This window comes from Rhinichthys klamathensis, unplaced genomic scaffold (genome assembly GCF_029890125.1).
Source record: "Rhinichthys klamathensis goyatoka isolate OS25496 unplaced genomic scaffold, OSU_Roscu_1.1 h1tg000098l_1, whole genome shotgun sequence".
NCBI lineage: Eukaryota > Metazoa > Chordata > Actinopteri > Cypriniformes > Leuciscidae > Rhinichthys > Rhinichthys klamathensis.
In genome coordinates this window covers 3982588-3995161 of record NW_026606637.1, presented here as the reverse complement: position 1 = coordinate 3995161, position 12574 = coordinate 3982588, and the positions used below count along the sequence as shown (strand labels likewise).

Sequence of the window (12574 nt, the reverse complement as noted above, 5' to 3'; positions counted from 1 at the left end):
TTCTTTTGGCATCTTCAGTTTGATATATTTCATTGTTTGTAAATGTGATTAACTGAAATGCAAGCAGACCTTGAGAAATTATGAATTCTTTATGAATTCTTATCACATTCGAGGCAGACTTGAACACACTATTTCAGAATTGTATCTGCTGTCGTGTTACCTTTCACAGCTGAAATCTCCTGTAAGCCATTCTTACATACTGAAATCCATGTGCTGTGATGCAATACTAAGTTAGAATAGGGGAAATTATTCATGTAAATAATTTAAATCTGTTCAGTGTTAAACATTAAGTTAGATTTATTCTTAATGTTGATGTGTTTTTATATCAGTGGGTTTAGAATTCATTAAAGTTGCACTTGCAGTACTTAAGATGACACACTGAATCAACTCACCCAGCTTTCTTTAAAGGAATATTCCGGGTTTAAATACAAGTTAAGTTGCTGCACTCAGACTGATGACCTCGTATGACCTCAAAAGACTCGGAATATAGCACACGAGTCGTATGTCCCACTTTTATGACACTTTTGTGTCCTTTTTTAAGTCTTAAAACTTATATTTGGATTGAAAAGAGCAACCAGTACCATCATCAAACTTTTTCCTTATTCCACAGATGAAATAAAATGATAGATTTCAAAAGAAATGAGGGTGAGTAAACGAACACAGTTTCATTTGATTTAATTTCATTTTTCATTAACTTCCATTTAACCCAGTCCTAAAACAGTTAAAACAGTCCTTTAAATCTACAGAATCCCACTACTAACTTCCTGTTGCACTCAGATGCACTGACATTAAACATCACTTAATTTCCATGACAGCGGATGTTTAATGAGGTCACTGAAGTCAAGTGTGATAGACAAGGCCATTCCCCACCCACTCGGAGCCAATCAAAGACTCCGCACGACGTTCTAGATCATTCCAGCCAGCCACGGTGGGAGGAACAGTCCGACCGTCCCCAGAATGCACACCAGCACAAACATCCAGAGGAATATTCTATCAATCACCATGGCAACATATTTCCAGTCTTCCTTCACCTGGTGGGGGGAAAAAGAGATTCATTCGTTTCAGATATCATGATATATTTTCCACTCATGTATTTCCCTCTCAGAATAGATTTTTTGGATGACTACTTTCCTGTGAGACCACAGTGTTTTCTGTTTTTTGTAGTATAGCAAGAACAGTGATAAAAAAAAAAATACCAGTATCAAAGGCCAGTTCAAAGTGCCTCAGAAGAACTTGAGAATCTCTCGCTAAAGAGGAATCTAAAGTTCTTAGTGCAAGTAAACATATTTATTTTTACAGTTGTGGTCTGTTTACCTTTGGAGGTCTTTGTTTTTATTTTTTACTTTCATCTGTACTGTATTTTTGCCGAAATACTTCATCCAAAGACAAAACCGTAACCTACTTAACCTCATGTCATTCCAAACCCATTACTTTATTTCTTTCGAGAAACACAAACTGAGGAATTCAAAATAAATTTCACTTATCTTTAGCATCTTTTTTTTTTTTTTTTACCTGAGTTGTGAATGTGGGTTTGTAGTCTGTGTTGTTAAATAGACTGCATACCGTGAAATAATGGTAAAAAAATATATTTTATTTAGTTGTCCTGGCGGCCTGTGCACACGCAAACATTCAATGCGAGCATTACTCCAATTCAAGAACAAATTCTTATGAGCTGGTTATAATATACAGTGCAAATTAATTAATCATTTTTTAAATGATTAGTTAAGAGGAGTTACCAGAATTAAATAAATTACCCTGTATTAAATCAATAAATCATTAAACTGTAAAAAAAAAAAAAAAAATTCTGCCTAAATTTTTAAGTACAATCAACTTGGATATTAAGTAATTTCAACTTAAATTACATTAAACTGGCTTAAAAACTGTTGAACCTTGTATAACATAAAAAAAATGTTTGATGAGTAAAAGCAATGCAAAAACATATTGATCATTCTGAAGTTACTTTCAGTGATAAATATAAAAAAATACTTAAAAACCATTACTTAAATTTTGGTCTTTTTGTCTGAAAATCTTCAGTCATGAACTACTTTTATGGTGTAAATTTTGTGTCTTTACTACCTCTGGTCACCGTTTGCTTTTATTGTGTCGAAAAGAGCAGCGTGAACATTTTTTAGAACATCTCTTTTTGTCTTCCACCAGTGAAAGAAAAAAAAAGTCAATGGGGTTTGGAATGACATGAGGGTGAGTAAATGATTTTCACTCCTTTAAAACTTACTGAAAAGTCTGAATCTTCTGCTCTGAGATGGTCAGCAATGTACTGAACTCCTTCTAAGGCTTTGAGAAGCGACTGCGACAGATTGCTCATCGGCTCCACGGCATTCAGATCAGTAGCGCCGTCACTGCTAGAGCTGAAGATCTGAGCGTTGGGCTTGTTATGTCTGATACACCTTCCTACTGTATCGTGATCAAGCTTCTGCAGACTCGTCCCCTCAGAAGTAAGGCAGTGTTGACAGCTCCCTGCTCCCTGAACACTCTCTTTGGCTTCCATGAAGACACTCTCGGCACTGTGGCCTTGGATATCACAGTCTGTACACTCGGCTCCGTCCTTCGGGATAGTGTGCAGCAGAGTACCGATGATAGTATCTGGAAATGAAGATGTGCTGGAGGCGAATATGCTGTTTGTGTATGCACACATGTGAGGTGTTTGGGAAGTTTCTTCTTGCAGGATGGAATACTCGCTGCTGGGAGAACTGCAGAAAAACATGGGTTTGGGGGAAGAGTCCTGTGCAATTTGATCCAACTTGTCCACCGAAGTGACCAAATGATGGAGCGGGCTTTGCGGGGAAATATCCAGAATGTTGGTCCGTAGAAACATGGACTGTGCCTCCATTGGCCTGTGCATCATCTCAATCAGTTTCACACAGTTCCTCTTACTTGAGGCAGGTGGACGCTTCATGAACAGGTAACGGGGCACCAGGTGAAGAAAAAGCTGGCGGACCCAGTGTGGCATGCTGTGCGTGCGGGGCGAACGGTGGTGTACGTTGAGCACAAACACCGTGATGATGATGGAGAGAGTGACGAAGATCATGGTGAAGAGTAGGTACTCTCCAATAAGCGGAATGACCAGTGAGGTTGAGGGGATAATTTCAGTGATTAGCAAGAGGAAAACGGTTAAAGAGAGCAGGACGGAGATACACAGCGTGATTTTCTCCGCACACTCTGAGGGAAGGTAGAAGACCAGCACCGTCAGGCAGGATATAAGCAGGCAGGGGATGATTAGATTGATGGTGTAGAACAGTGGAAGACGTCTGATGATGAAGTAGTAGGTGATGTCTGGGTATATTTCCGTACAGCACTCGTACTTCTTGATGTTGTAAGTGCCAACGGCGTTTATTATGACCCATTCCCCGCTTTCCCAGTAGTCCATCTGGTCTACATCACTGGCCATACTGACCAGGTCAATCTTGGCCTGATCGTACGTCCAAGAGCCGAATTTCATCTTGCAGTTTTGCTGGTCGAAGGGGAAGAAGGTGACATCGATGCTGCAGGAGCTTTTATAAATGGCAGGTGGTTTCCATTTTATCCTGCCGTTGTAAAACACCTGGGCTTTAGTCAAGTGAGTCACTGCGAAGTCTCCGTCCGCACTGCAGATCAAACACAATTCTGTCAGACAGTGCCTGCAATGAAATATCTGTGAAGCAATGTGGAAGACGGCTTAAGGTGTCAGTGTGAGCCAAGCCATCAATAACCTGTGACGTCTTTGACACGCTTGGGTTTAGAGAACCTCACAACTCTCAGAACCTTCATTCCCGAGAGAGCAAATCTCTTGGATCAAGAGAATGGTAGAGAACTTATAATTTTGATATGCTTCAGTATTGACTTAAAAGGCAATTGTGCAATCAAGAGGTCATATATAAGAAAAAATTCAACCAAAAATGTTGTCATTGTTTACTACTTAGCTTCAAAAGACAAAAAATATCCTAATGTTAGGAGTTGTTAGTCACTGAAAATGTTTTTATTATTAAAATATCGTTTATTAAAAGAGATTATTAAAATATCTTCAACACATCAACCATTAATGATACGTTTTTAAGTTTCACAAACCTTAAGTACAATACAGACATCGACCAAAGTGGTAAACATGATTTCACCAAGTACAGCATGTTCCTGGATCAACATCTTCATTGATCGTGGAGCAACATTCAAATCAACCAATCAGAATTGAGGGTTTACAGTTTATGTCAAGATCAGGCTTACAACCAGGGTTAGGTGGTAGGGTTAGGTATAGGGTTAGAACTAAATTTCTAGAAAGGAATGTTGATCCAGGATAAAAAAAATATGACATCTTACTTGGCAAAATCACGATAACCAATGAAAGTAATGGTGACTTGAAGTGAGGCAGATGTTGATTCAGGAACTGCAGATTCAGTGAGTTAATTCATCACACTGATCTTTTTTCTTTTTGAAAGATTCCTTAAAGTAAATGGCTCATACACTAGGAGTCATTTGCTTGTGAATTGGACTGATCATTATACAGTATATGTTATCCCATGTTGATGAAATTCAATCAAGCTCCATGGAATCATATGCATATTATGGAATGACACAGGGGTAAGTAAACAATGACAGCATTTTCAATTTTGTGTGAACAAAGGCCAAAGTAATACCTGAGTAATAAGTAATAATTCTAGTAATTTTATGAAAGTTAAATAAAACATCCTACCTGAAATGTTTGAAATTTGAAATCTGACATTTGTATTTTGACAAAGATTTTTTTGGCTGTAAAAGTATGTTTTACCTGTAAATTTAAAACCTGGCAACCGATTATGCTCAATCTCGGATCAATAATTAATATGACTCTCTTTTAGACCTAATGTTTATTTTACTGCAAAGACAATACACAATGCACCTTGAACGGAATGCTCTGTAATTTCACTGACTTCAACCTGGTCTTTTATGGGACAGCGCAGATCAATACTCATATGAACCCTTATAATGGAGGACAGCTTAATGTGTGTGTTGTGTTCATTTAGTGATATCAAGAAGACATACAGAATTAAGATTAAAATAGAATTAAAGATTACAAATATCATGCACCAATTTCCTCTATAAGAACCACAACATCAACCTGAGGAAAAGAGCTAACTGAGCGCCATTAACAGTTACCCAAAGTGCAGCTTGCCATCAAACAGAATAGCGTGAATACATTACAATACTGGAACAGTGGGAGGTTAACTGTGTTTTGAAGATATAGATTTTTAGAAATAGATTTGGCTGAAATCCGGATTGTTAAAAGCTTTACACACTTGTTATAGAGGACAATATCCGGTCTCCAGATGATCTCGGAGGGGATCCTGATGGAGGTGACATTCTCATACTCCTCTGGGTTCCAGCGCAGCTTGTAATCGTTCCACTCCTGCAGGGAAACATGTGCGCTCATCACCGCTCACAACCAGCAGGTATGACAGGGGTGGAGAGTGAAGCAACAAGAGCCCAGTTCCAATTAAAAATCTCATTAATGCCCAATTATGGGCTGTTTTTTTATGAAAACATACCTGCTTCACCCAGACATTTGTGGTCATCATCTGATTCTTCTCATCCTGGTTTATTATGAAGCAAAGTGGGATACCCATGTGAAAGAGAGTAATAAGAGAAGGGGGTGACAAATGCTTGCACATTTTTAAAGAAATCACGACATATTTCACTGCCTCAAGCCTTATAGGTGATTGACAGATGTCTATACATTTTTGTAAAATCAAGATGTTGCTGCACTGGAGTGCATCTGAGACTCACCACATCAATGAGCTGAGCAATGGACAGGCCAAAGTGGACCAGAACCACGTCTGAGATGTTTGCTACAGGACGAGAGAGCTTGTTGTAGTTGCTGAACAATGATTGGAGGAGTCTTTCTTCCGCATGGGCACGAGCTGGACTGATGGAAAACACTGCCAAAAGGATTTTTAAATTTTTTTGTTTTGTTTTAACTGCTAAGACAGTTACAGTGTTAAACTAATTCCATGCAAATATGATAAATATGATTTCAAGCATTCCGGTCACACTTTATATTAGGTGTCTTTAACTACTATGTACTTACATAAGTAATCATTTTTATGTACAATGTTTATTATGTTGATGTTGTTTTGCAAAACACTGGGGTGGGATACGGGTACGTTTTGGTTTGGTGGTGTGTTTAGGTTTAAGGGTGGGTTAAGGTGTAAGGGGAGGGGTAAACAGTGTAATTGTAATTACAGAAATGAATTACATGCATGTTAAATATAAGTGCAATGTAAAAATGTGTATGTACACAATAAGTGCTATGTTTTAATTGTTAGTACATACATAAAAGCATTTAATAAAGACCAACATTCCTTTTAAACTGAGAACCTACAGTTATGTGTACCTACAGTTCTTCTTATTATTAATAATTATAATTGTCTTACACACACACACAGTACTGTGCAAAAGTCTTAAGCACGTTAATATTTTCACCCCACAAAAAAAAGTTTTAAGCCAGTTATTTATATGTTTTGATGTATTGTGTCAGTAGGAAATATCAGTTTACATTTCTGACAACAGCCGGTGCTCCACACGGAGATCTGATCTCACCATCATCGAGTCCATCTGGTATTACATGAAGAAACAGAAAAAACTGAGACAGACTAAATCCAGAACTGTGGCAACATCTCCAATATACTTGAAGAAACCTTTCTTGTCAGACTCTGTGTGCATACAAAAATCTCACTGGATTATTACAATTAATGATGGCTAAAGGAATGTTTGGAAATGTAAACTGATATTACCTACAGACAAAAGATGTAAATAACTGGCTTAAAACCTATTTTTTTTGGTGAAAATACTAACATGTCTAAGACTTTTGAACAGTACTGTATATGTATATAAATATAACTGTCATAATTATTAGTTACAGCTTTCTTTCTAGCAATGTGTAGGGATTTTGTAGGAGCACCCATTAAACATGATGTGACAAAACAAAACAAAAAGACTGAGAAGCTTACACTCTCTCATTCACGCTGCATCAATACATAAACAGGAAACTGGGCACAACTACAGCGAGTTACAAATAAATTTAACCGAAGGTCAGACTTTACCAAATGCCAGCTCCAAACAGACAGACAGAAGAAAGAAGACACTCCACGCTGCTCTCATTTTGTCCACTTGATGTCAGATGATATCCCACTCTGGCTATCTGCAAGAATTTTGACACAGAAAATTGATAACAATGTCCAGTTGCCTAAAATATTAGACAAAAAGTATACTTTAAAAAAAAAAAAGACCCGTAGATCATCTCTCTGCAAACTGACTTAAAAAGTGCATGAAAACAGCCACAAAAAGTCACTCAGTGTCCAAACCTTTCGTAAAAGTGAGGAGTCCCTCAGAATTTCTCTCTAGCTGTCATTAGAGTCTTTCCCTCCCACTTTCTCTCCTTCCTTCCTTCCTTTTCTCTCTCTCTCTCTCTCTCTCTCTCTCTCTCTCTCTCTCTCTCTCTCTCTCTCTCTCTCTCTCTCTCTCTCTCTCTCTCTCTCTCTCTCTCTCTCTCTCTCTCTCTCTCTCTCTCTCTCTCTCTCTCTCTCTCTCTCTGTGTGTGTGTGTGTGTGTGTGTGTGTGTTTTGCTGTTTCACTCTCAGTATCTTTCCTCTCCGGCCCCTCCACCTTCCAATCTTTGCCTATTACGCTGAGTAGATGTTATGCGCTGGAGGCTGTGCCTTATACATGAGAATGTCACAGAGAGAGAGAGGACTGAAAGATATTGATTGAGGACAAAACCCTTAAAATGATGTGGCCAAATGCCTTATTCAAAGGTGCTTGATATATATTTATGATCATGATCGGTTTTTAATGGCATTTTCCAATCAGTTTTTTTTTTTTATGTTTAGCCTTTAAAGAAGTTTAAGATAGTAAAAATACAGGATCAAAAGAGCAAGGTGAGAGAGAGAGAGGGGGAGGGATGATGGAAAGTCGCAAGGAGACATAAACAGACTGAAATATGTCTGGAAATGATCTAACAGTGCAGATGAGCAGTGGCAGCCAAACTCAGGATGCTTTCTGCTTATTAATTACAAGAAGAGCCACTCCGTCTCAGCGTTCGTCCCTGATTGGATGGCATGTCCTGGTTTTGCAGAGTTAGACGCGTTCCTGGGTCAACATATTTAGTTGATTCTGGAACAACATTCCTGTCCGAAAATGTAATCCTAACCGTATCCCTACCCCTAACCCTATAAGTTATCCCTCAAATCAGAGGGAAATGACTCTGATGTAGAAGCACCTAATCCTTGGTTATAAGCCTAAACTTGACATAAACTGTAAACTGTAATTCTGATTGGTTGATTGGCATGTTGTTCCAGTTTTAACAAAGATGTTGATCCAGGAACATGTTGGTGAAATCAGGTTCTGTGATAATGAGTCTGTGTTGTTATGTGGTTAACATTTATTAATCTGTTATACAGACTTAAATGGATAGTTCTCTCAAAAATGAAAATCCTTTTCCCTCAAGACTTCTTCAGGCTGCTATCAGGCATAGATTAGCATTTTAAAATAGAGTAAATAAAATATTTATCCATGCTGTTTCCAATCCAGCACACACCTGCAATCCACCAAGAGCTTATCCAAGAAACTGATTAACCATCTGTCTGGAGAGGCAATAAATCAGCCATGGACGACCCACAATGTCCTTATGAATAATACAGATATGAACTGGACATGCATGGAGAGCTTACAATACATGTTCGCCATACATAAAACATCTTGGAGATGTGAACTGCTCAATATGAAATGGTTTCCCCCTCACAGCTTACAGCTGACTTGCCACTTTACCTAATAGCAAGACCATGTAACCTATTTGTTTGCCTACAAACACTAATTGTTGGACACAAACCAGCTGCGAAGAGCTATTTTCTGGCTGTGAATGTGGCTGCGGTCATCAACATTCATAATTTGTTTCATCAGATGCCATTTGCAAATGCCCACAGAGAACGGTGTCCTCCACGCGAATGAATTCAACCTTGAATCGCAATATCCAGACTTTCATTAAGGTGCAGAGAGAAAAGACCTGACTGAGATATCGTCTCTCTCTCCTCATCTGTCTCTCTCTCTCTCTCTTCCTCGTTCACACAGATACACACACTCATATACGCTTAAACTCAGACATTCAGGATCAATATCATCCTATTGAATCTAAAATGTCCACACCCTGAATGCTTATCTAACGTAGCCGCATGTAATATCATTTCAGCTCTGATCAATAGGCGGATATGACTTTAGCAGGATTACATAAGAGAGAGAGCAATTCAATGGTTCTTTAATAGACAGAAATACGAGTTTAATAAAAAGCTATACATGTGATGAATTCATGCCCAAACGTACAGCAACACTCATAAAGCAAGTGGATTCCTGAATGTGATGTTCACATTGAACTTACTGAACTACATCTAATTGTGGATCAATACTGTGCTGGTGTAGGTGCTAGTGTCCAGTCACAACACCTGTTCACATATCAGCCCTCCATAATTCATCACAGTTATGTACGTGCCATGGAATCAGAATTACATACAAGCAGCACATCTGAGCCCATATATGACCTCTGACCTCAGCAGCGCTCCATACTGGGTGCCAATGCTTAGATTCATGAATATGTGGCTCAATGACATGACCCTGTTTTTTGTCCTGTCTTTTATAAGGATGGTTCAAATTCTGTCATCGTTTACTAACCCGAGTTATTCCAGACCTGTGTGACGTCCTCTTTCGAAAATAAAATAAGAAACATTCGTTAAACTATATCTTCTTTTGTGTTTTTCAGAAGAACGAAAGTCATACATTTTTATTTTTGTATGAATTATCCCGCATCATTTATACAAAAATGCAATTCATACATATAATGATTTAAATACACTCGTTATGATGTCCATCTATGTAATTTCTCAGAATTCATTTTTATATTTTTTGAGTACAGTCAAAAATATCCTGGTGATACAACTGTCCTGATGTCATAACAAAGACAGAACTCTTCTTCTTGAAAAGTAAACCTACAGTATAGTTTAGCTTCATCTTTTTGGAAAATAATCATTAAATATACAATTAAAAATACACTTAAATTTATTCTGTCATGAATGATAAAAAGATTTATCTTGAACTCTTGTCATGGAAACTATGTATGAAACAATTTATTAATCAATTAAAAAGCAATGTATACCTGTGTGATATTACGCTGTACCCACATTGAATCAGCGGTTTGGAAAATGCATTCTGCACAGGTGTGGTAATTCATTCAGCGTGTGACTCTCAGTGCATTATAGGTATTATCTTGCCAATGAGCATATAGTGCATTGTGGGATTGAATGAGTGCACTTGATAACGTCCACCATATGGTTTCGGACACCACTACCAATGGCTGTTCCCTCAAATAGTGTCCTATTTAATGGTATAGGGGGCGATTTCGGACACAGTCAGTTTATGCGATAAACTTTTGATGCGTTCTGACCGTTCATTTACACGACAACAGCATTTTGGTGGCCTGAGAACGCAAACTTTTGAAGTAGGTTTCAAAGTGCAAGTTTTTGAATCGGGTTTTGAAAGCGATACCGTTATCATCTCCGGTGACGGCACATGCGTATTACATGTTTAGTCTATAGGTGAGCGTGTTTGAATGTGTATGTGCAAAGGCGTGTGGGTCTTTCTTTACAAAGTGACAATGCCAATTACTTGTCTGGCATGCATAATACAGAATAGTCGTTTCCACGGATCTTTGTGAAAGGGAATCATTTTGATATCATTTTCATACAGAGGAACAACTTTTGTTTTTCCCGTGTCGATGAGACCTTCGCAGGGGATAGTCTAGTTGACACGGTCCCTGCTGGCACTTCAGGGTTGTGTTGTGGTCGTGTATAGGCGCAGGTCCTTCATCTGATCTGGATACGGCCCTGATCCGGCTGACTATGGAAAACCTTGGGATAAACATAGAGACTAATATTAGCGTAGATGACTTTTTAGAGTACATCAGGTACTGGTACACCCAGTTCCGGCTGACCTAATTTATGTAGCCTAATAATACATTTTACATGATTTGAATTATATAAATTGATAATGTGTATGCCATGTGTATGCCAACATGTGTTTTTAGTCTAGATTTAAACTGACAGTGTGTCTGCTTCCCGAATAATGTTAGGAAGACTGTTCCAGCAGTGGCGTAACTATCGGTAAGCAGGGTACGCGGTTGCTTACGGGCCCGGACCAATCAGGGGCCCGCTTGACTGGAAGATATTGATTGACAGCCGGGGCCCCCTATCGCATATTACTACTTTTAGTTTGATCGCATTTAACTTTATCACGATTTTGTTTTAAATAAATAATGACAACAACATATTTTACAGATCATTAAATACATGTGTGAAACGAACAATCATGGATTTTGGTGTAATTTGTTTTGAGCTGGGACTGGGGAATCCCCGGGTCGGCTGTTTAACGTTACACGCGCGCGCCACTTCATGCGTTTTCTCAGATCGGATAGCTACTGATTTATCAAAACGATTCCATTTAGAGCTGGTCACATAAATGTGTTTTTGCAAAACAGATATAAATCCGATCTTCAATTTCCGCGCTATATGCAGATTTAATAGAGTTCACGTCACCGAAAGCAACAGATAAGCTGCATTTTATTGATCATCAGCTAAAATTTCTAAATCGAAGACCGCAATTAGAGAGAGCGGCAACAGTACTGGTAAGATCATTTCGTTTCTTTACTTTTAATGAAGATGATTGTGTGTTAAGCGAGCGTCTGCGACTTACTTTCACTTTGATTTGCGATAGTTTGTGCGTTGGCTTGATGAAGAGATGCTCATCTGCGGTGATGCGTGTTGTTGCAGAAGCGTCGTCATTTCTGACTATGACATATAGCCTATAACACGCTCTCACACGTTTATTTTTTTTAGCATTTTTAGAGGAGTAAAATTGACATATGTGGTTTCAACAACCAGATGCATTTACACTTGTCCAGTGTCGTCTGGAATGCGGCCCAGACCTCCTCCTGAAGTGGTTTGAGCGACCGGATTCAAATCCGTCTCGAATGCGTTTCGAAATTTACACCTGGTCTTTTCACGATCGGATAGCTATACGATCACAGAAAAAGCATGAAGTGGCCAGGTGTAAACAGTTCCTTGCGTATTGCATGCAAAAGCCCACTCGTGGACATTGCGTCATCACGTGTTGTAGTAGGGGGCCCGCCTTGATAATCCTGCATAAGGGCCCGGTGTTGGCTCGTTACGCCACTGTGTTCCAGAGTTTAGGTGCTAAATAGGAAAGGGATCTTCAGCCAGCAGTCGATTTTGATATTCTAGGTATTATCAACTGGCTAGAATTTTGAGATCCTAGTAGACATGAAGGACTATCAGTGTGTGAATGAAATCTAAGTATATCTACTGAACCTAAAGACCCCAAATGAATACAAAGAGCACATTTCTTAGAATTCCAAATGTGGTTTAAAGGAATAATACACTCCACTGAAACCTGAATTCCTTGAGTGTGAAAGGTTATTTCAACTACATAAATCCTTCTAGTCCAAATTGATTTTATGTCGAAACAGTCCCTCTGTTCTCGCTAAGATGCA

The 12574-nt window shown here is 38.7% G+C and overlaps 1 protein-coding gene across 2 annotated transcripts; it reads right to left on the bottom strand.

Annotated features, from left to right (window-relative positions):
* Positions 1–538: 538 nt before the first annotated feature.
* Positions 539–7422, bottom strand: chrna4b (cholinergic receptor, nicotinic, alpha 4b). Of its 2 annotated transcripts, none has more exons than XM_056252716.1 (7): positions 7329–7422; positions 7068–7165; positions 5752–5903; positions 5514–5558; positions 5265–5374; positions 2234–3602; positions 539–1031 (listed from the first exon to the last, which is right to left on the bottom strand). In XM_056252716.1, exons 2-7 carry the CDS (start codon positions 7123–7125, stop codon positions 906–908), a joined length of 1860 nt encoding a protein of 619 aa, XP_056108691.1. In that variant the 5' UTR covers positions 7126–7165; positions 7329–7422; the 3' UTR covers positions 539–905. The 2 variants fall into 2 exon arrangements, with proteins under 2 accessions (XP_056108691.1, XP_056108690.1); XM_056252715.1 differs by having other exon boundaries at positions 7254–7414.
* Between the last annotated feature and the right edge of the window lie 5152 nt (positions 7423–12574).

What these genes read in the sequence shown, in the direction of transcription:
- chrna4b (XM_056252716.1), bottom strand. Translation starts at nt 7,125, where the DNA reads ATGAGAGCAGCGTGGAGTGTCTTCTTTCTTCTGTCTGTCTGTTTGGAG. An exon ending in GATATTGTCCTCTATAACAA is followed by an intron (nt 3,603 to 5,264) that starts GTGTGTAAAGCT and finishes TTTGATCTGCAG; the next exon opens with TGCGGACGGAGACTTCGCAG. An exon ending in CAGAAGATTCAGACTTTTCA is followed by an intron (nt 1,032 to 2,233) that starts GTAAGTTTTAAA and finishes TCCCCCCACCAG; the next exon opens with GTGAAGGAAGACTGGAAATA.